This window comes from Asterias rubens, chromosome 6, assembly GCF_902459465.1.
Source record: "Asterias rubens chromosome 6, eAstRub1.3, whole genome shotgun sequence".
Taxonomy (NCBI): domain Eukaryota; kingdom Metazoa; phylum Echinodermata; class Asteroidea; order Forcipulatida; family Asteriidae; genus Asterias; species Asterias rubens.
The window spans coordinates 12,680,827-12,705,449 of NC_047067.1; the positions used below are offsets into that span (position 1 = coordinate 12,680,827).

Genomic DNA, 24,623 nt, shown 5'->3' on the forward strand with positions numbered 1-24,623 from the left:
TTTTTCTGACGGTTGCATTAACTTTTTAATTCGCACCCCCACAGGTGGCACGGATAGTGACTCAAGTGACAAGGAACATCACATGGTAGGAGATTTTCAGACTGAATGACACAATCATTGCTGCTCGTGAGGGGCAAGAGAGAGAGAGAGAGAATGATCAAGCACTCGCTTGACCAGCAACAGAGTCATAGGATCCAGCGGCCTATCTGACCAAAGCAAAGTGACACTACACAGGAAACATTCACATGTCTGAACTGCCTAGCCGACAAGACCGTTTTGTCGAAAACTGGAGGAGACATTTTGGATTCAACTGGTCACCATTTTAGGGGGTAGCAGTTATGTGATGACTTAGGACGAAAAGTTCAGGGAAGAATGATCAGTAAGATTGGATGAAAAGTACCAGGCATCAAGTACCAGGATGTTATGTGACAACTTTGCAGAAAGACAAAGCAACTATAATTGAGTCACAGGATCTAGAAAGAAAATGAAAATTACGGATACTTCAGTGTTAACCATGTCTGTTTCGGTACCGGTCGCCTTACCAGCCAAAATTGGACATTGCCCAATTATGAGCGGCTTGGAGCCGAAGACACCCCCGAAAACGCTTCCAAGACGAAAGCCGGGCTATCGAGAGAACCACATCTATGACACTGTTCCTATGGAAGGGACATTCTTTAAGAAGCCATACTCCCCAGTGAACTTCCCCAGGAAACCTGTGCCTCATCCTACTGGAAACACAGAACCAAGTTTCGTTAAAGTGACCCCAAAATCAGAATCAAGCTCTTTGAATGTGATAGTGACCCCTGACCCAACTCCTTTGGTGTCAGAAAATATCAAGGAGAAACCATGTACTGCATCTCTGGGTAAAACAATGCCACCTCTACCAGAAGAACCTGTCTCGGAAGACCATGGTGGAGAAGAAACCGTCGTCACGTCCCAAGAAGCTCCAGCTGTAAAATCTGATAAGACTGTGTCAAGCATTGCAGATAAATCTCACAGAAAAGGATGGCCTGACTTGGAAGATAAAATAGCTTTAGATGCACAGTCGTCTTTGCTGTTACAAAAAGAGAAAGATACACCTTCTGAAGTTAAGAAAGAAGGGGCAACAGATGAAGATGCTGAACCAACCTCCAAGCTGAAGAAAGGCATCGCCGAACAAGAGAGCTCCACGCAAGAAGCTGATAAATGTGTAGTAAAGGATGTTAGTGAGCGAAGATCTGTGTCCATGCTTGACAGCTCGATGTCTAAAGAGACAGAAACTACTAAGATCTCAGCGGCTGGCCAATTTCCATCTGATCATCGTTCCACAACTTGCTCTGCATCTTCCGCTTGCTCAGCAGCCTCGGCATCATCATCTGCATCTGCGTCTTCCGGAACTTCTGCAACCTCCACCTCCAGTAATTCCAGCTCAGGGTCCTCTGAATCCAGTATCGGAAAGTCATTCTTCAATACCTCTCATCTCGGATCCTCAACACCGAAGAGGACGAAATCGCCCAAAAACTGCACCCCTGTGGAGAATCTGTACGACTCTTGGTCCCTCAGTTTAGAGAACAAAGGCGTTTCCCCATTGACAGATAGGAGAAAAGGTCAGAAAAACTCGGTCGTAAGTAACAAAAGCTCCGGTTACTATGCAGAAATTTCAGAATTCATTTCTACCGATAATCTCGGTAACTCTTCTATCCGCCTTGGTGAGAGTCAAAGTATGGTTGTTGTGCCACCGCCACTGCAGTTCTGTGGTTCCATACGTAACAAAGCAAGAGAGCCAGTGGTTTATGTTAACCTTCCCACGCAGAATGGGCTTGGCCGAAAATCCAAGCGTAATCACACCGTAGAGAGGGAGTATGTTGATCCAAACGAGGAGATTACGGACACCCCTGCTGCCAGCCTCCTGGACAGTTCTAAATATAAGGGATCCACAACCAGCCTGAATAAGACCTCCTGTAATGAGTATGAAACCCCGATTAGTATTGGAACAACAGCGACCCAGACGGAGTTTAAACTATGCACTGGATTGTGTGAATGCGCAGATCTTGTGTGTGAGCCAGCTCAGGTTGAGGGAATGGTGACGGAGATCAAGCAGGAGAGGAACATGAGGTTGGTCTCGGAGCAGCTGGTGAAGATGGTTGAGATTGAGGTGAAGGAACTGAAAGAGGATCTTCTGGAGAAAAAGAAGGAGCTTTCATTGGCCAGGGATGAAAAATGCAGTGCACAGGTAAGTGAGACATAATTCCATTTTTGTAAAGTTTGTCTTCATAGCCCTTTTAACACTAGCTTGATTCGTGTAACTGGCCAACCCTGTAAAAAGACTTCTACATGGAGCAATACTGAACCGGAGATTCCTTTCACATTACAATATCTGACCCAGAGAAAAGTTAACCCAGTTCCATACTAACACCGAGAGTGGCAGGTTAACCCTAGTCCTGGGCAGGGTTTAACAGTTTTTACCTGGATTAAGCCAGTTTAAGATTTGTTAATCCAGTGATTTTTTTAGCTCTGAAAAGTGAAGTGTGAACAATCCGCTTAATCCAGAGAATCTGTGTTAACAAGTTTTTCCTTAACATGGTGATTTTCCAGATTAAAGGGAAGTGTTAAAGGGGCTATTGTTAAAAAGAAACTTTGGATAAATTGATCTTTGGATAGTTTTTGGTAGGTCATACTTAGAGAGCGTCTTTAAAGTTTGAATAGTGGAAACATTCTAATTGGGTTCCAGTATTTCAGTGTGTGTTAATTTACCATCCAGTGGACTGGTCAAGGGTTCCATTGGAATGTTAACAAAACTAATGCGCACAATCAGTTTCCCTTGTGGTTAATATTATGTGATATTTTAAATAAAAAGTTGCATCCCCTTTAGGTGATCCCCGTGGCTGCATGCGGCTTCCCCTGGTCACCCCCCCCCCCCCCCCCCGGATTGATCATCAAATATTTGCGGATGTAAAAATTGGAAGTAATCTCTATGGATCAGAGTAAAATAAAAAAAATAATAAAAGGTCACCTGGTGAAAAAAGTGTATGCTGCAATGCGTTGCTTCCTTCTATTGAATTAAAGATATTTACATTCTTACATGAAATGGCAAAAAAAAACGAAAAAAACCCAGCAACGATGTCTTCTTAATCAGTAAGTTGAAGTTTTAGCAGCTAAGTTTCTTCAAGGCCTTAGTTCAACTTACAAGACACGAGCACTTGGCATTAGTCCAGATCTGAATTACTTAGAGGAAAGTGGTTACTACCCTTGATGTAGGTGACATGTATGTTGGTTTACTACAGTCAGGTGGAGATACTAAGATGGCCGGAAATGCTCAGGAAAATACCTTGGAGGGTCTCTGCTGGGATAGAGGTGTGGAGGGGGGGGGGGAGTGGGCATAGGGGGGAGGTAGTGACACAAAAGAGGTGTGTTTCCTAATCAAGGGGATAACGGGGATAGGGTATTGACCCAAAGCGTGCCTGTGTTGGAGACATCCTGGGAAGCCTTGGAAGGTCTAAATATAGGGTAAGAATTATGTACAGGGTCTTCTAACCTTGCTATAATCCCGGGCATATCTCGCTGAACCCCCCCCCCCCCCCCAAACATTGGACGTGGAAATGTTTTTTGACAGCTAAGAGAAAGCTGGGATCAAGAGAAGCAGATAGTGTCGATAACCTTTGGGGTTTTAAGGGAGGCGTCTTGAATGTTGTATATCAGACCTGCCCATAATATCCAATGCCTTATGGCTAATCCTAACCTAATGTTCAAAGCATCAATCACCACTGATGGTGCACACAACTGTTCAGTGACAGCCACACTTTAACTATATAACATTGCATACACCAACTCATAAAAGTTATAGCACATTTTGGGGACTGGGGAGGAAATTCGAATTAGTGTAAAAATGGTAGCTTGTATATTTTTGAAACAATTTCTCAGGAGTAATAATGATGTTTTTGTTGTATCAACTTCTTAAACAATTTCTTACAGGCCTTGAATGAGCCCAAGGCACCCCTAGTAATTGCAGTGGTACCCTGTGCTTTTGTTGTGGTGTTGTCCTCTGCAAATTTCCAATACAACTAAAACTTTTCCTGGAAGTGCCCTTAGAGGTAAATTGATGTGCCCCTTCAATAACCAAATTTTAGGCCTGCTTTTATATGTTGAGACCTTAAAAACATGTATTAAAGGTAAATAATTGCACTGTTCCTATTGTATCTAATCAGAACTGTCTCTCTTATGAATAATGCAAACATGTACTGATAAGCCAACCAATCAGATCTCAATATGAGCAAAACATTCAACCAATGAAAAAGATAAGAGCTATGACAGTTTCTAGTCGCCCCACTTTTAGCATTCTGTGTAGGAGTTTGGGATTAACTGAATTAAAAGTAGAATTGTCTTTGGTGAAGATATTTTTTTATATTATAAATTAGATTAAAGATTCTGCAAACTGGGTGTTCTAAAACCAAATTAAATTTCTCTTTAAAACAAGAACAAATCTCCAGAACTTAAAATGTTAAGTGCTTCTGCTATTAAAGGGAAAGTATTTGTTTGCTTTTGGAACTGTTTAAATGATTTAATCCTATTGACCATATTCACCTGACGTCATCATCAGAATATTCTTGGATGCGCCATTTTGGTGGTGAATGTCAATGTGTGTTATTCAGTGAAGTGCGCATTTTAGGCGATGTGTGTTTACACGTAAACCTATTGACCACCAAAATGGTGAGCTTGGAACAGTCGCCGCGTGTGACGCGCGTGCAAGGGGTCAATATCAATGAAACTAACCTGAATCCGGAGGGATAATGTCCTCCCAGGAAGAGTTTTAACTGCAATTGGAATAAACAATTTGAGAGACGCTACTGTCAAAAACTCTACTCAGATTCAAATTTTGGGTGATTTAAACAATTATCTTTTTCCATAACCACATCACTCAGAAATGAAAATCTCTCAAAGTGCATTATACTGTCCAAAGCTGCTGTATATTTTTTATTTCCACTAATTTTCAGTGTCTTTATCAAACGTAAACCTTCCCTTTAAGCCAAACTTCAAAAATAAAGCCAATTAATAAATACCCACTCTGTGGTCTCCTTTTAAAATAAGGTTTAATTAATAAGGTAATTCAACTAAGTTTTTCCTTATTTTTAGACCTCATCTTAAGTTGGCTTCTTTTTAAGAACCTTTTTAGGAACTGCTTTCCAGATATAAAACTTTTTTTCGCTGAACTGCTTGATGAGGAGTAGCACAAAGTGCCCTTTTGTTTTGAGCAAATAGATGTTTATAATTGCAAAGGAGACACAGATCTAACACTAATCCTTTTATCTGTTGGGCGTCACAAGAGTTTCGCCTTGACATTTTAAGGCTATTTTAGATTAACACGCAAATACAATCGTCTTCCTTTCTCAAAAATCGTGTTGCTATACACAAAAGGAAAGATGTCCATTGGTTACTATAATTAGTGTAAGTTAAACGAGTAAAAAAAAAAACATAACAGGTTGAAAAGGTTATCATTGTAAGTGATTGATGTTTGAGGCTTTACATGGAGTGGAAAAAAAGGAACATAACAAGTAAACTTGCCAGTACAACCCTCTTTTGGGAGGGGTATTGACTTTCAAAAGAGCCAGCGTGGTATTGACGCTGCTAAAAGTATACTACTCTTTCTCCTGAAGAGGAGCAGAGTGTTTGAAATGTTGAGGCTGCTGCTGCCCCCCCCCTTGTTATCTTGTTACACCACTGGCTATTGTAGAATTAAAGACACTGGACACTATTGATAATTGTCAAAGACTAGTCTTCTCACTTGGTGTATCTCAACATATGCAGAAAATAACAAACCTGTGAAAATTTGAGCTCAATCGGTTGTCTAAGTTGCGAGATATTAATGAAAAAAGAAAAAAACCACCCGTGTCGCACCATGGTCACACGAAGTTGTGTGCTTTCAGATCCTTTCCCCATTACTCTTATTCAAGAAAGGTTTTATGATATTTATTACGAGTAATTACCAATAGCGTCCACTGCCTGTAAAGACAGTATATTTTAAACTATTATAAGTTATGATAACAAATTTATCTTCCAGTCTCATTAAGTCAATGAGGTTAGGTTATGCTTTTATTTTGGGTTTTGCACGCACAAAGTTTAGAATGTTACTTTTTGCACTGACCGCATGCGGAGCGTTAAGCATTGACACTCACAATATACAGAGTGCAATGTAAAAACTGGGAGTAACTTATCGCCTGATATCACACTCCGGTTTGAACATCTGATTGGAGGACTAGCGCGTGCTGGAAGATTAAGTTATTTGAATTGTTCATAATTTTAAATTATTTTGTTGCTTTTTTTCTGAACCTGTGTAAAATTAAAAATTAAATCAACGTTTGAGTAGGAAGGGGGGTTTAAATGTTTTTTAAAGAATTTCCATACCTAGTCATAGTGTCGGCCTAGTTAGTACCTTTTTTTATTTCATCATGCAACTCTTGACACGCATCTTGTTCTTGTGGGATTTACAAAGTTCCATGGCCTGTTGTGCTTCATAACAAGTGGTCTTTTGTGCCGAGTGACAACATAATTTTGTTTGAAAACAGTCGCCATGGTTATTTCTCGGTAAGAGAGGAAGCGACTTATTTATCTACTTTGACAGCTGTCATCAGTTAGGTTGACCTATATGAATAGACCGAGGGTATTGGGGATTTGCAGAAGCGTGTGTGCGTGTGTTTTGTGTGTATATATAAACAATAGGAAATTGAGTCTGGATTCTAGACCGGATTTGGTTATTCTCGTTTCCGTAACGATTCTTAGGCAAAGGTCCAATTTTCACACCCAGGTGATTCAGAGATGAGCCTACCTGGAATCGTCTTATCAAGAAATGATAGACCTGTCCATGCGTTCTCGAATTCTTTCTAAGATTTAATCTGGATTCAACCGAATTTGGTTATTCTTGTTTCAGTACTGCGGCAGAGGTCCAACATCCACACCTAAGTGATTCAGCGATCAGTCCAACTTGAATCAAATCAAGAAATTACCAACCAGTCCACATGTCTTGATTTCTTTCTAAGATTCCACATTATACATGTTATAAGAAAGGTATATTTGGAACCTTTTTGATGAGCTAAATTTGTCCATTATCACAAGATTAGAACTTGTTGATTAGGACATCTGGTATGTTTATGAAGACAGGAAGGATCAAGCATGTAGACGTAAAGTCTGTTGCCCTCGTCGGGAACCCTGTGACTTGATCGGCGTGGGTGGTAGCGACTGGCCAGTTAAAGGTTGGACAAAATTTAGCTCAAGAAGATCCCACTACTGGAAGGACCGATCACTGTTATGGCAGCCCATGGAAACCTCATTTTTTTTGTAACCCTACTGTCCCCGCCTATAGGTCCCTATTCCACAGGGTTCAGACTTGTTTCAAAAATACCCAAGGGTCTTACCACTTACCCAGACTCCACATTTGTCCAGGCAGGCCGGGGGTAGACCTAGGGATAAAGCAATTCATTCTCATTTAGGGAATAGAGCATCGTGAAAATGGATTTATAAAAACCATGCACTTTCAAATTTAGAATCAAACATTTCCAAGACCGGGAGTTACACCCTTAGAGCACATTTTAAGGTTACTGATAATAGTGTCTTGAATAATAGAAGGGTGTCTTGACACTATGAGGAGGTAGGATAAACTCATTGAAGGTTGTCTTAAGATAAGCAGTAGCTCATCAATCTTGCTTATTGTTCATATGAAGCCATTGCCTGGTGAGGAAATCTTAGTCCGATTCCCTGCCCCCCTGCACACGATGATATACACAAATTCTGGATAATGTGGTGATGGGACATGGGCCCTATTTTATAATGCCTGTAAGCATCTAAAAACTTGCTAAGCACTGAAACATAAACTGGTTACCAGGCAAAATGCTTTACAGTTTACAATGTTGAAACTAATTGTTTGCTTAGCTAAACAGCTTTACAAAATTGCCCTGCCCACTGCACAATGATTTATCACAAATTCTTTGTAATGTGGTGAAGCAACCCGAGCCCAAATTCATATCAACTTGGTAAGCACAGAAAAACATTCCTTGACAGAAACTGGTTGCCACCAGGCTAAACTCGGTACAGTTTACAGTTGCAACACTCATTTTTTTTCTTAGCAAAGAATAGTATTTTCTGCTCAACAGCATCATAAATTTGGCCCTGCTTTTTATTTTAAGCCTCATTTTGTTCATTGAAGTTTATACAATTTCTTTTTAGAAACATAATCTTGCTCTACCCCAAAACATCAGCTGCTCCCATTTCTTTCTTTTTGGGGACATCAAATTATGATGATCTTTATTTCATTTTACACATTTTATAGGACTGCAATGAAAACTATATATGTCCCAAGCTTTCTTCTTATTCTTTTGAAAAATGTTTTTTTTCTTTTCAGTTAATTAGTTGAGAGCTTACATCCGGCATATGCCCCAAAACCTTTATGGAAACTGTTTTTTAGTTGTCACCTGTGGCAGAAAAAAAAAGTACAAGAGCTAGAAGTTCTTTTGCAGGTCCCGTTGAGAGGAAAGAGTCTTGAATTTTGTGCTAATAGATTTGATCTAAATTTACAAACAAATATAGGCCTATTCGTGTTTGTTAAGTGTGTCTCAACAGGACACCTGTTATTCTTGAACTACTCCGCACTAGTCTAAAGCCATGAGAGGTTTAAATGGAAATGGAAAGTGCACATAGTTCAAGCTAATTAACGTTTTTATGGTCTACGAACCAAAATAAATGTTATAGTTGCCTGGGTGTTAAAAAGTATAATTTTTATTATTCCATGACAGGGTGAGCTCAGAGAGGCAACCAAAATTGCCGCTCAGTACAGAGTACAAGTAGCAGAGTTAGAGAAGAGCCTAGCTAAGGCCAGAAAGGAGGTAAGATAAGCTTAACAACTTACAAAAAGGCTAAGCAAGTAAAGCAGATTGCTAGTAAGCAAGTAGGCACAACAGTCTATATGAAATACCACTAACAATTGAAAAGTAACCACCATTGTGATGAGCAAGCAGACAATAATATTAAGTTAACAATTAGATTGACAAGTAGGCAGTCTGGTAAAACCTGTATGGAAGCAGGCATTCAAGTAAGCAATAAGCAACAAACCAATCAAGTAAGTAACAAGACTCCCAAGTAAGCTATCAGACTCTCAAGCAGGCAAAACAAGCAAGGAAACAACTTACACTACGAAGAAGCAACTGTTTACAGAAACTCAGAGAACAAGCAAGTTCGCATCCAATCATTCAAGCAATTAAGATGAAAACAAGCATACAAACAAGTGGGCACTAACGACCAGAAACAGGATCAACATATTGAAGTGTGCAAAATTAGTTTTTGTGAAACTGCACGGCTCCTGCACTCTGAAGTACTACGTTCGTCATTGGCCAATGTGACTTCCATTTCCAAGTCAACAAAGCATCTTAAAACTCACTTGTTTGTTCAACATGTTTAATATTTTTCCTCTGTGGTTTTCATTTGTTTTACTGCAGTGCTTTGCAACTGCTGGAAAAAGCGCTTTACTATTATTGTTATTATTTGAAAGCATAAACAATTGGATAAATAGAAGTCTTCAACTTGAACTAGGCATGGGGTATATTTCTGACCCCCATCGGCCCACCCTCGAGAAGCTAGATGAGATGCTAATCGCACCCACCCTCGAGGTGCCTCGTGAGACGAGGATCTCAATTTGCTATTTCCTCCAACCTTGCCCTTTCTTAAAACATCACAACATTTTAACACTTCAAATGACAGGTTCAGTGTCAACAGTCATGTCCTCTCTAGTACCTTCCGTGATAACATTCTTACTTGTTGTCTCTCGATATGCAAACAGATAGCCAACCTTGAGAAAGGGCGAACAGGTGAAAGTGGGGAGACGTGGTAAGTTTAAAGGAACACGTTGCCTTGGATCGGTCGAGTTGGTCCATGGAAAGCGTTTGAAACCAGTTGTTGTCAATTGATCTGTTTAGAAAGATATTTTAAAAGTAGAACAAAATGATCCTCACAAATATGCTTTGAAATTGCGTGGTTTTCCTTTTACTTTGCGAACTAACACGGTCTGCCATTTTATGGAGTCAAAAACCTGACTCTAAAAAATAAAATAAAGGCGGGTCGTATTAATTCACGACATACAAGGAAAACCATACAATTTCAAGGCATATTTGTGTGGATCATTATATTCTACTTTTATAATATTGTTATAACCGAATGCATGTTATAACAGACGATTTTTAAACTCTGTTCATAGACCAACTCGCCCAATCCAAGGTAAAGTCTTGCCCTTTAATTATGTTGAATCTACTTGTAATATCTGAAGATTGGCAGGTTTGAGCATTCGGTATCGATGGAATATGACTTTTTATCTGACTTGACATTTTGAAAAGAAAATGTTGGCTCGACTTGATTTGGAGACAGACACATTGACATTGAGTTGATGGAGATATGCCTAATTTGAAAATGATACGTACGTGCAAAAAAGAAAGAAAGTTGGTTGCGATAAAAAATGGCTAAGGGTTTTCAGTTAGGAGCAAAGGTATCAGGAGTGTTCTCCCCTAGTGGTCTGCTGGCAAAATTCTAGTGACAAACAGATGGCCAGTCCAAAGTCTCCAGTCCAAGTGGTCCAGCTGGCTAGTTCAAGTGTGGACAAGCAGCTGTATTTTGTATGAATATGTGTACTGGTGGGCTTGAGAAATAAGAAAGTAGTTTTGCAGTCCAGTCACTGACAAAGTTAAGGGCAGACCCTAATACGGTGTGACTAAAATGTCCTAAAAAACAACTATTAGTGGTCAAGCTATAACTGGTCGTGTGGGCTATAGTCACTAAACAAAAGTTAAAGGGCAAACCCTGGGTATAATAAAGTTTTTAGCTTTGAAGGGGCCAGATGGTGCAAAACATTTGAAAGTTAAGAGCAAAGGTATCAGTGTTCTTCCTTAACAGTGGTCTGGTGGCTAAATTCTGGTAAAAACAGATGGCCCATCCACAGTCTCCAGTGCAAGTGGTCCTGGTGGCAAGCTATTTTTTGTTTGAATATGTACTGGTGAAAAAGCCGGTGAACTTGAGGAATAAGAAACTGGTCCTGCAGTCTACAATCCTGCCGTATGCCGTTGGGCCCCTGCACCAAGGCCCCGTGCCCCCTCTCAATGTTGGCTCTTATCGCGCGGTCTGCACCCTCATCAACATTGAGCGGGGGGGGGGGGGGGGGGGGAGACAAGGGAGAGAATGTTTATAGTCGTGTTGCGAATGGGTGGCCCAAGCATTTTGGCCGAGATTGTAGTCGTTGATAAAAGTCAGGGGCAAACCCTGGGTATATGTGAAAGTTTGTAAATTTTGATAAGTTGTTGTGTTTTACTTTGTATAGCATGACTAAACTGACCTATGATTTAATGAAATCGTCTTTACAAGATATCCGGTGGGATTGCCTTGTTGACATATTACTTTGGTTTCAACTTGTCTTGTAATTAAATGACATATGACTTGCCCACGGTGATACATTCCCTGTAATGTCTTGCCTTGAGTTGTGCTAAGAAATGACTTGTTCCTTGTCACTGACTTAAGCAATTTTAACTGGTTTAGTTTATACTAAGTGTTGCTAATTAATGATGTGATTAATTACTGCTCAGCTCATCCGTCAGCCCAAAGGAGCAAGAGGGTGATCTTGATCGGAAGATTGCCGAGGCTAAAGACACTGAAGCCAAAGCTAGATTGGAAGGTAAATATCCTCAAATGTGATATTTATATCGTGTTTCTCTAATTAGTGACGAGCACTCTCACAACCTTGGCAGACTGCAATGGTTTTTACCACTTGGTCGCTGTCACTAAGATATTTTCAGGGCAGTGGATCGCAGGTCTTTTTTGTGCAAAGGTCTTATGTTTGTTTATCTGGACAGAACAACAAATGCTTCATTGCTTGCTTTTCTTCAAATTCACATTGTTTAATTTTGTCATCTGGTAGCTGTCCCCCACATCTCCATATAAATTAATTTAATTTTTATTTTATTTTATTTGCCAACAAACATTTACAAAATGGACAAGCAGAAGATCTACAAGAGCAAACTATACGTTTTCTTCAAAAGAAGAACACAGCGAAAAAGTGAAAGTATTGAAAGCAAAGTACTGAGCAACCCAGCTGGGCAGGCAAATACATCAAGGAACAACCTCCGATGCTGCTGGTGCACTAAAAAACTTTTAGAAACAATACAAGAGAACCCTGTCAGAAAGTGACTTTCAATTTGGCTGGCCATTTGGTTCTCAAAAACACATTGACAATGAAAGACCAAACAAACCCTCCCCCATCCAGGAGTAATGTGCATTATCCACCATCAAGCCAAGAGCCGGGCAACTCATAATAAAGCACAACGAATTATAAAAATTCAAGTTAAAAAAGAAAGTAAAGTTTAATCTAGACTTGCTGGCTGATTTCCTTACAGTGCTTTTTTGTGCCATCAATTAATGTGAACGACTTCTTTTTCTCCCCCATCTCAAGTTGTCCAGACAGAGCTGCTTACATCCAAAGATGAAGTCAACCAACTGCTGTCTCGCTTGGCCCAAGCAAGTCGAGAAAAGTAAGTTGTTGTAAACTTTGCAGGCCAGAAAAATTGTCCATGCATGCTATACCATTGGTTCTTTGTGACGGAGCGTTTAAGCGCACTGTACGCAACCTCTGGTTTTTTCGGATAGGCATATTGAGGGTTCAAGTCCTGGTCTTGCACTTGTGTCCTTAAAGGAACACACTGCCTTTGATCAGTCGAGTTGGTCTTCGAAAAGCGTTTGAAACCGTTATGGTTATGATAGATAATTTAAAAGTAGAATATAATGATCCACAATAACATGCCTCGGAATTTCACGGTTTTCCTTTTACATCGCGAAGAAAAATTTGACTCCCATAAATGGCCGACCATGTTAGTCGACGATGTAAAAACAAAAACCGCGCAATTTTGATGGATATTTGTGTAGATCATTGTATTCTACTTTTACAAAATCTTTCTAACCATATGCATTTTATAACAAATGGTTACAAATGCTTTTTATAGACGATCCAAGGCAACGTGTTCCTGTAAGCAAGACACTTAACCAAGAATGTGTTGTCTTTCGGGTGGGATGTAATGCAGAGATTTGTATGTGTTGTGTAAGGCATGTAGACAAATCCAGTTACAATTATCGCAAAGAGAATGTGTTTGCCCCAGTGTTTCTTGCAAGGGCTGCTGAATGTGCCGCATCACCCTGGTAAATGGGTTTCATAGTCCAACTTTTTTTTAAAACCTGTCTGAAAAAATTTATGATTTATCCACTTTGAGGTGCCGGTAGATAAAAAGCGCAACATAAAAGTGGCTTATTTATCATATTATTTATTTTGTTCACCGAAAGATTGAATTTTAGTTAAATTTTCTAAAATGGAATTGCGGAATCTTGCAAAGTTAGGAGCTGGATGAAACGGTTTTACTTCTTCTCTGAGCTTATATCCAAAAATCCTACACTACAACTACAAATACTCTGTACGCAACTGCGCAAGTCCACTTGCGCAACGTATATGGCGCAACTTACGCCATAAACGTTGGGCAAGTGGACTTACGCAGTTGCGTATAGTTTCGTGAAATCGGCCCCTGATCATGCATAGCTTCTATCTATATCAAACTTTCTTCTTTTGTCGATACAGGGCAGAGATGGTGTCTGGTACAATTCACAGGGAGTTAGTCCGAATGGCCGAGGACCGAGCTAATAATGCCGAGGCAAGAGCCCTTGCTCTTGAACATGAGGTGAGTCCTGGCACGTGTAACTTTGTGACATCTCACAAATCAAAATGACTGTATTTTCCCAACTGAAATGCCCTACACCTGAGAGGGCCTTAAGACCAATTTCATGGCCCAACATAGAGCAGTATTTTTAGAGTGCCGTCAGCACAGGGCATTGGGGGTTTGTAGTACTCCTAACTGTCCACCTTCCCACCATCCCTTTAAAGATTCACCAATTAAGCAATCGATATGTCAATAGTCAATATGGGATTGTACAAAAAAGGTAGCTATGTGGAGTCCTCAGTATTAATATAGAATACTTTCAAATTAAACAAGATCTGTTCAAATTTAAATTCTTATAGCTCCCTTAACCTTTTTTAAAACTTGTTTGCAGCTAAGACGCTTGCTGGAGTCAAAAGATCGCAATGTGAACACCTTCCCAAGATCCTCCTCACCGAAGCCACCACAAATCCCACCCCGCATGAATGACATCATCATAAAGCCAATGACGTCAGTCGGGATTCGAACCTCACCCAAACACTTCCAGAAGCACAATTCGACCGCCTCTGCCATACCCAGCACGTACAGCAGTGGTAATCTCGGAGGCAAGACTGCCGAAGCAGCGGTGGTGAGGAGTACGGCAGGCAGGACGGGAAACAAACGAGCAAAGGCACACAATAGGTCGTGGTCGCCGAGTCGCCTGCGGAAGGTAGAGGCAAGCAAAGCCAACAAGGAGGTTAAGAATGAGGAGGAAAAGGAAGTAAAAAATTCAGGAAAGGTAATAATAATAATAATAATAATAATAATAATAATAGACCGTTTTTATATAGCGCTTTTCACGCCCGAGGGGTGTCTCAAAGCGCTTCCGACATCATTACCCCTTTTCAATGGGCCTTAAATCATTCCTTAAACCATCTCAGCTCCCTGGGGAGTATACAGCCTGTGCGCAATATATGCACTACTCGGCTAAACCAATCAAAAGAACCATCTCTGCCCTCACAGGTACCCATTTACCCCTGGGTGAAGGTAAAGTTTATTTGTTTGTATTGGGGAGTTTGTTTGTTATATTTCCAGTTGTACAACAACAAAAGTGCAAGAATATTGATTACAAGTAAAAAAGATGTACAACAAAATTAGGTACAAATGAGGGTTGTAACCAGAGGAGGTAAAACCCTCCTTTAGCAGAACACACAAACTGCTGTAAAAAGTTTATGTTTTCCCCTGAACACAATAGGAAGGTCTCTTGGATGAGAGGCACTACTATGTGTCGAAGCGTTCCACATTTTTGGTTTTGCAATAGTTAAAGCATAGACGATGTGACCTTGTCACTCAAAAACCATGACATGATTCGCGCACATACGGCCAGGCAAAACCTTTGTGTTTTGGCAGCCAGCTAGAAAGTGTACGCAGTCTATGCGTCTTTTTGTCCTGCGAAACATGACGTATAATAGTGTTTTGTCAACAGGGGGCAGTTTTAATGTAAACATAGGTCACCCTACTATAGCTTCTCATCACCCAGTAATAAATAAAAACAGTTTAATTTACATTAGGGAGGAGAATGATGGTGGTCCTGAGCTGGAGGGGGTCGGTCGTCCACCTCGTCATCCTCTTATTATTCCACTTTGTAAGGGTGCTTGCTGTGATACTAAGTTCATATAATTTATGCTTGATAAAAAAGTTCCTATTAATAATATCAAAGTCCTATATCGCGCACGTTTCTACCAAACAAGGTACTGAGAGTATACAAACTCTCGGAAAGATAGGTTATTGCAGTGATGAATTCTGAGACCCAATTATTTAGCACCTTATAAGGGTTTACAAGGTGCAACGGCGCATACAGCAGCCACAGCCAGGAACATCGGGGCGAACCCCTTCTATTTTTGGTAAGTGCACTGGGTTCTTTTACATGTGTTACACAACACATGGGACCAACAGCTTTACATCCCATCCAAAGGACGAAGCATTAGTGGTTAAGTGTCTTGTTTAAGGACACAAAAGTGTCGCGGCTGGGGATTCGAACCCACACTCTGCTGATCAGAAACATTAGAGTTTCATCATTAACTTGAGATTATAAACACAGACAGATTTGAGATAACACCATTTTAGCTTTTTATAATCTTCATCATTGTCGGTGTTTTTCTCCACCAGGTGTCCTTCCTCCAGAGGGTTCAATCGAGGGTCTCCAGTGCCCAGACGAAGACAGAGGTTCAAAAGTCACTCTTCAACCGCATGCAGTCAAGATTCTTTGCAAAGACACCGAAAACTGTCGCGACGGCGGCGCCGCCATCAAACTGCGAGCTACCGGATGTGTCCAGTCTAGTGGAAGGCTCAACTAAGTCAGAGTACGAGATCCCGATGGAGCCGGTCCAGAGATTCACTCGGACGCCATTGATTCGTAAGTCAATTCTGATTTTAAAATGTCTTATGATTTGTTATTATTACTTCCTCAGGTCGAAATGTGGATTTCAAACCTTTTCCTGAATGCTTTTGTAGGGGGCAGTGGATTTATAAAGTAGGGTAAAACTTCTCTCTAACGAGTCACTTCAAATCGGACATCAAACTCACTCAGAATGTATAGGAAGTGACATTGATATCATGATGTTGACAGATAGCTGCAACAAATTGTTAAAAATTCTCTGTAGAGTACAAGAAATTTCAGACTTTTATCTGAATACAAACACAAATCTTCAAACAAAATAAGCCCTTCTCTTTGATCTACTCTCTCGACTCTAGCACTGAGGAAAAAACGCATAGGAATGAGTTCCAAAAACTCATAGGAATCTATAACTCCAGGGGTCACCAGGTGGAATTGCCATCATTTCAATTTACATTGTAGCCCCATTAGAGTGGCTTTTAGCCTTGTTTATGACCAAACTTGCATACAAAATATATATTGTAACGAAAAAGATACGGATCCCAATTTCAGACTTTTTTTGTCAGAAATTACTCTCACCCTGTTTGTTTTATAAGTCATGAACTCTTCTCACATCTGCATGGATTTATTTCATAATTGCTGACTTTTTAACACCTGCTACTTGTCTAGCCAATCAACTGTTACCTTGTCTCCAACTTGATAACACTTTGTTCACAGTTTGCAAATGACTTGATTAGTATACTTAGGACCAATTGCCAGAGAATTCTATTTCGGAAGCCATATGATTGCTAGGCTTATGGCATCTGCTCATTAATTGAGAATATTTAAAAATTACTTCCATACTGCCTTATTTATAGAATGTTATATTTATTAATGAAAACTTGCAGGAGTGGAAAAGGGAGTGGTTAATGGGGGTGGGCACATAGTGATATAGAGGAGGACACTATGATGCAGCATCACATGATATTTTAAGGCCGAGCATTCTAGTTTACCGGACTCAAGCTCTGGTGTTTTTGATCAGCATAAGTGTGGTTTTGACGTATCGGTTTAATTACTTTGTCGATCAGGAGGATCATTGGATGACGTATAAGTCCTGTGTGTTGTGTTGCACGTGAAAGAACCCTGTTACACTTATCACTTAGTGATTGGGTTTTCCATGGTAGGCTGGCAGAGGCTACCGAGTATGCTCTGGCACTTTATGGGTGGGATGTAGAGCAATAGGTCCCATAACGTAGAGCAATAGGTTCCATTGTTAGTCCAGTGACTATAATTCAATATTTTCTTAATTTTCAGTTTGTCTATACCCATGTTCAGCGCCCTAGAGCTTGTTAGCATGAATCGGGCGCCATATAAGTTTTGGTACTATTATTATTATAACACTTGTGTACTCTTATCGTCAAGAGAAGCGGTTCGTCCTGTGTTTGATCAGCACCTTAGGAACAGGAACCATACTTCAATAATAGCTCCACATATTTTGCAGGAGTGTTTTGATTCCCAAATCGGGTGTGATATTTATAACAATTCAGTATTGGTACTGTTATATTCTAATTCATAAACTGTCTTAAAAAGTGTTTTTCTTTGTTGTAGTGCCTGATTCACTATATTATGAGACTCCAATATAAGTTTTATTACATAGTTGATATGATGATGCCAGTTGCTCAAAAAGAACAATCTTTAGTGGTTGAACAGTGGGTCATATCATAGTGACTCATATTACAGTGATTGAGGCAATAATTGATGCTAAGACATACCCAAGAAATGGCAATGAACAAGAGTCTCTTGAGGATCATGCTGTTGCATAATGGGAGTTCGATGTATTAAATAGCTATAAATAGAAGTATACCATGGGGCTCATCGAAGAAGGGGGGGGGTTACAACAATCAATGACCTGTTAATTGAAACGGGAAAAAAACTATGTAACAAAGGAAAACTGGAAAAGAAATGGGAGGACAAATCACTCTAACATACATTCTCGGCAGAGTTGTCGATAATTTTACTTTATGATTTGTTTAAATCTTGATCGGAAGCATACAACTACATACAAATAAAGGAAACATTTACTACATGGTGGTTCAAAAAAGGTGCAGCCAGTTTTGACAGCCATGTTTACCTAGAAACTTAAAGGCTGTGGACACTATTGGTAATTACTCATAATAATTATTGCCATAAAACCTTTCTTGGTGAAGAGTAATGGGAAGAGGTTGATGGTATACAACATTGTGAGAAACGGCTCCCTCTGAAGCGCCATATAGTTTTCGAGCAAGAAGTAATTTTACACGAATTTGATTTCGAGACCTCAGATTTAGAGCTTGAGGTCTTGAAATCTAAACGCACACAACTTCGTGTGACAAGGGTTATTTTTCTTTCACTCATATCCGGCAACTTGGACGACCAATCGAGCTCAAATTTTCACAGGTTTGTTATTTTATGCATATGTTTAGATACACCAAGTGAGAAGACTGGTCTTTGACAATTACCAATAGTGTCCACTGCCTTTAAAGCTTTAAGACAAACAACTTTTAATAGCTTGAGTGACGCATCACATAGTATGACAAATCAATTCAATGTATTGAGCATCCATGAGGGCAGGTTACCGGATTGAGGCTTGGCTTACTGAGAATTAAGATCATAATACAATTTGGATCCAACAGTGTACATGTTATACAACAGTGGAAAGCTAACCCCCCAAAAAATCCAAAATTAAAACATTAAAATCCCTCGCCAATCCTTGCCAATGCTTGCCAATGCTGTATAATCATAGTGAGATAACCTTTGCTCAAGTGATGTTTGAAGCTTTGCAAGGTGTGGGAAATATGAAGCAACTATATAACTATAGTAAATTTGCGGGTGCAACCATGTGTACATCCCTTTTGGAGGAAAAGAATTGTGTCACAGGGAAAAGATTGTTTTAAAGTATGGGAGCATTTTATTTGTGTATTTATTGGTTTGGAGTGGACACACCCTCTATCGTTTAGTCGGAGAGGAGTACCAGGGACTTGACTAAACTAATAGGATCCATTTCAGATTTCGCATATCACCAATATTGTACCTAGCTTCCCCCCCCCCCCCAAGCAAAATGCTTGCCATGTGAGATTCAAGGAAATCAAGCTAATTGAAGGACAACAATCTTTTATTAAAACAGCGCATGTGTCCTTTATGAAGATCCGAACGCAGGAAGAGAACTAATTGAAATTCTTGATGGTGCTTGTGAAACCATCGCCAAGTACAGGTCGAGTATAGTTCCCACGATGACAGTAGTAGACATCAAATAGCTGGTTCCGGTCATTATGTTGCCATAGTTACTGTCATAACAAAAAAGTTTGCATTTAACTACATTCGTTTTACATTTCGTTATTTTTCAACAGGATTGTAAAGCAAGAAATTCTTGTTTTACCATTTTCTCCTCCAAATTGTGAAAAACATGCTGTAGATTTTACGAATCAATCTAATTTTTCTATGGTTAAATAACATTTAAAAAAAGATAAATTCCACTTATTTGTTACAATATATTGCACATTTTGTCGTGTTTGAGTCTCGAGGGATGAACAAATCTGCCCCCTCCTCATTTTCAGTTGGTTTTGAGCAGCAAAGGATAAACAGATCTATCCCTTCAACTTTTCAGCTTGATTTGAGCACCAAAGGATAAATCTTTTCCCTCCTCTTTTTGGCTAAGTTTGTGCAATCGATTTTGACTTTTTCCCCCAAAAAATATTTCATGGAGTAACTGCACAAACAAAACCGTTTGGACTCTAGCAGAGGGCTAATTGAGAAGACTCTGTGGAAGTTTTGAAGTTTTTACAAATTAAATTAAAGCCCCCACAAAAAACATAGGGAAGAAGAAGAAGATAAAAACAAATTATTCCACATCATTAAGTAGGAATAATTATGTAAGCTAAAGTAGTAGTCCCAGCCTATTTCTTTACCATCGGCCCGGGTAATAGTTTAAAAAGCAGGACAGTTCTTTTCAGAACTGAGAAGGCTACCAAACACCCGAACAATCTACTCCGCGGTAGTAGAATAAAGAAAGACAGTTCTCTAAGAACAAACTCTACCATGCAAGTAGATACACACATGGTGTTTACCGCAAACCAAATATATATTGATACCTCACCATGCAAAGTCTAAAATCCTATATAATAATTATGTAGTTAGAGAATGGAATTAGCCGTTGCAAATTGCTTACCAACCTAAGGGACCTACGGTATAAAAAAAACAAAAATGTTAATTGTCTGACGTTTGGACCCTAGCAGAGTCGCAATCATCAATGACCAATTTGAGATTTGAGGCTAACAATGTTTTTTTTTCAATTATTCTGTAGCCTCATCAAGGAGATTTGTCCGGGAATCAAATTCCTCTTTAGGGTCTCATGGACTAGCAATTTAGAGCATTGAATTCAATTTCAAGTTCTCAACGGGCTCTCACGGACTAGCAATTATTTAGAGCATTGAATTAAACTTCAAGTTCTCATTAGGGTCTAATGGACTAGCAATTTAGAGCCTTGAATTAAAGTTCTGGAGGTTTAGTCATCGGGGTGTGGGTTCAAATCCCTGTCATGACTCTTGTGTCCTTTAGCAAGATACTTCACTACAATTGCTTCTCGTCACCCAGGGGTAAATGGGTACTTGGATCACAGCCCCGGGCTGTATACTCCCCAGGGATCTCTGAGAAAGATCAGAAACTTTATTGGCCCAGTGATCGACCAGGGGCGGATAGCAATAAAACGGTCTTAGTCAGCAGTCGAAGACCAATCAGTTATAGCCGGCTATCTGCCTTAGACAGCCGTAGCTTAGTCAGTCATTAAGCCTGTCGAAATAAGCCAGTCTTAGATAAGTCGGTGAAAAGTAATGCAATACGAACAAATGTCCAATAATACTTAGCACATCTGCAGCACTGGCGTTACGGCATTGTTCTGAGTGCTTAGGTTAAAATCATCAGATATCTCTAATATTCGGTCTCGTCGTCGAGCTCGTCGCATCAAATCGTCGACAACTAACAAATGCACACCATGTATCTTTAAAAAACAAAACTAAGACCGATTATAGCCAGCTAAAAGCAGACTTAAGATTTAAGACTGGCTATAATTATAGACTGCGCGAATGCAATCGGTCTATAATTAAAGATTGTCTAAGCGCGTCTCAAGTTAGCCGGCTATGGCACATAGACCGGCTTAAGACCGCTCGGTGCAATCCACCCCAGGGCACATTAGTTAACTTGGCTGACTTAGCTGTATCAAAATGTTTACCATCCAAACGGGACCCTAGAGAAGTCTTTCTCAAAGGCTCATTTGAGACACTCTGCTGGGGCAAAAACAGGAGGCCTTAGCAAAAATACACCGATCCATTGGCACACTCGTGAGCAAGATACACGTGAGCCTCTCCAATGCCATTCTGCACAACTCTGTTGCGTGCGCCAAGCATATGCACACGCATGTCGGACTCTATAGTGTCAGACTTTTGGTAGTGCAATGGGTTGTGATTGGTCAACACTCAATGGGGCGGAGCTTAATGGATCGGTCTATTGTTTTGCAATGATTCTGTAGTTTTACAACAATTCTTCAAGGATTTTTGTCTTGTAGATAAATTCCTTATACATGGACTAGCAATTTAGAGCACTGAATCTAAGTTATGGAGGTTTAGTCATGTCTGGGTGTGGGTTCGGATCCCTATCATGACACTTGTGTCTTTAACCCTCTAGTCACTGCATTGCCCGAGTTTCTGAAAACCAATTTTTCAAGATTCTTGCAGTAAACAACTGGAATCGTAGTTCAATTTTTAAAAGATAGCTTAATATTTATGCACAATTTTTTACCCTTTCGGTAATGTTTGTATAAAAGTACAAGCTCCCATTGGGAACAATAATCGGCTCTCGAATATTTTTTTGTAAGGATAAAATGGACACAATAGCTTTTCAAGGCTTTTATCTGGCTCAATGCTCATACTAATTAAATGCGAAGGCGTTAGTTTTCGACAATATCATCATTAATGATGAATAAATACAGTTTCCTTTGTGTTTACTAATTGGTATGAGCTAAATTATTTCATCGTCATTAGCTTCGAACATTACCGAAAGGGTAAAAAATTGTGCATAAATATTAAGCTATCTTTTAAAAATTGAACTACGATTCCAGTTGTTTACTGCAAGAATCTTGAAAAATTGGTTTTCAGAAACTCTGCCAGCGTGCAATGGTACTTTTCGGATGGAACGAAAAAGCTGAGTAAAAACATCACTGCGTGCGCGTGTCTTTGGTAACGCAGCAGTGTTACTGCAAGGCATATTAGTAAAATTACTAGCATTCGGCTTCTACAATTAAAAATTGTAGGCCTACGCTTTGTTTGTTTTGAAAGTTGTATCTTTCAATCAAAATGACAAAGATCTACTTGGATGTTATATAAAACAAATAATGAATGTTTTTCATTCGTGCAATGGTGCGAAAATGTTCATTCGTTGAAAGCTGGAATGTTCCATTCATCTCGGCTCTGCCTCGTTGAATAGAACATTCCATTTTTCAACTCATGAACATATTCGCACCATTGCACTCATAAACATTCATTATGTGTATACTATTCAACCAGGGGGTATAAATGGGTACCTGTGAGTGAAGAGGTTGATATTCTGTTTGAAAAAGCTTATGGGGCACAATGCGCAGCCTAGGGCTGTATATTCACCAGGGAGCTGAGTAAGATTACATGAATGTTATTGGCCCAATGATGAGGGCACTGGTATGTAAAGTGCATTGATACATTACTTTAAATTGTGCCATATATACGAACTATAGATTGTAATTATTCAGAATATTTGAGTATATTTGTGGATGATAAAATGGTTTATGTTATAGTATTGCAAGCTGTGTCTCAATTTTCTTCTGAGAAAAGGCAAGGAACGATTGTTATGTGATTAATCATATCATTGGAATGTTGAGTACAACATATGATATGTCAATTCTTTACATATGAGAGTTATGGCTATGTGTAACAACGTCATGTTTATATCGATTATATCAATATTTTTGTATACGTAGGGTAATCAGAAGAACGTTCTGAAAGTGATAGGCTACCATTCACCTAGGAAACTCAGCGAGTCTCAACTTGTCGGCGGTGAATAAATATTTTCCATTCAAAGGTCAACTAAAATTCACCCCATCACAAACTTGAAGAATTCTGCTTTGTTTGTTTGTTTGTCTGTTATTTGTTTGTTTGTTTGAGTATTTTGGGTTCTTTAAATGACAAAATTAGGCCTGACCTTTCTTGCCGTTGGTCGTGGACTTGGTGCCCCTTCAACAGTTTCCTATAGATATTGAGATTTTACAATGGTTGAAAAAATGTAAGTTGCCTTGTTCTCTCAAAGATGAACTTCCAGCAGCCGATTTCGCGAGACATTACGCAACTGCGTAAGTCCCCTTGCGCAATGTTTATGGCGCAAGTTGCTCCATAACAGTGCGCAAGTGGACTTACGGAGCAGGTAACGTTTTGAGAAATCGGCTGCAGGCCTGCAACTATAATCTGATCAATCCAGAAATCAGTAGTCAAACACCCATGTTTTAAATACTTATAGCCTATCTCTGTTCAATTTTGATAAACATTTCCTTCACCCATTGAATGCTTGTTTCAATATACTGCAAAAATACTTTGTTGTATGTGTTTGGGATTGGAGGCATTCATTGAATTGGTTTGCAGTAACGCCATGTATACAATGTAAATCTACTTGCTGGTTGATTATGTTTGTTTTTTAACTTGTTTTACTTTATATTCTACTTTTGCCAAGTAGATTTTGCGTAATTCGAAGACTTGTCTATACCGTAGAGTACATTTTCGGAATTCTGGAAACTTCTCAGTTCTAAAAAGAACTGTCCTGCTACAAACTAGGGCGGAAGCAATCGGTCGGGACTACTACTTTCGCTTAGTGGATCAAGGGGACTCTTCTCGTTAGTAACTTCACTGCTGCAGAGTGAGTTTTAAATTGGTCTCAATGTCTCGACTAGCTAATGCTCTTCTCATCATCAGGAGACTAGTAGTAAATTTAGGCATTTTTTCTAATATCAATTTTACTGAACAATTGATACAGTCAACTGCATCGCACAGCATCTGGTATCATATAGTCAATGACCTTAAGGTCCATTCATTCAAGTCATAGTTATATCTGTATCAATAACGAGACTCATCCAATAACTGCGTGACTAAAACGGTAGTGTATTTGCCCTTGGTCGGTAGTGTATTTGCCCTTGATCATTTGCTGCTGTCATTTCTCACTTTGTTTTAGTACGGGTGAAAAAGTTGGTTGTTGATTTGAGGTTTTGTTGTATGTTAAGTCCGAGCTTCCTGGTGCTACATTTTAGGATGGAATATCTATTTAGTCTGCCTCATCGATTGTACGTGTTTATCCAAAGTCTTTTCTACGCTCAGGATCGGCATCTTCTGGATGAGAAATCACAAGGTAGGCTGAAAGGAGGACAACAATTTTCTTGGTTTTAGGCACTGGACACTATTGGTGATTACTCGAAATAGTTGTTACATAAAAACTTTGGTAACGAGCAAGGGGAGCTGTAGTATAACACATTG

General features: G+C 39.6%; 1 protein-coding gene and 1 long non-coding RNA gene across 2 annotated transcripts in view; one reads left to right on the top strand and one right to left on the bottom strand.

Annotated features, from left to right (window-relative positions):
- The first annotated feature begins 695 nt into the window (after positions 1-695).
- LOC117291361 (platelet binding protein GspB-like) lies at positions 696-17,002 on the top strand. Its single transcript, XM_033773009.1, has 9 exons — positions 696-2,212; positions 8,760-8,849; positions 9,800-9,846; positions 11,586-11,674; positions 12,449-12,527; positions 13,619-13,718; positions 14,089-14,472; positions 15,843-16,089; positions 16,956-17,002. Exons 1-9 carry the CDS (start codon positions 872-874, stop codon positions 17,000-17,002), a joined length of 2,424 nt encoding a protein of 807 aa, XP_033628900.1. The 5' UTR covers positions 696-871.
- Positions 17,003-18,797: 1,795 nt separating this feature from the next.
- LOC117291443 overlaps positions 18,798-24,623 on the bottom strand; it is a 31,781-nt gene continuing 25,955 nt past the window's right edge. Inside the window, exon 4 of the long non-coding RNA XR_004519152.1 lies at positions 18,798-19,370. This is a non-coding gene — a long non-coding RNA (uncharacterized LOC117291443). The remainder of the gene's footprint in view (positions 19,371-24,623) is intronic.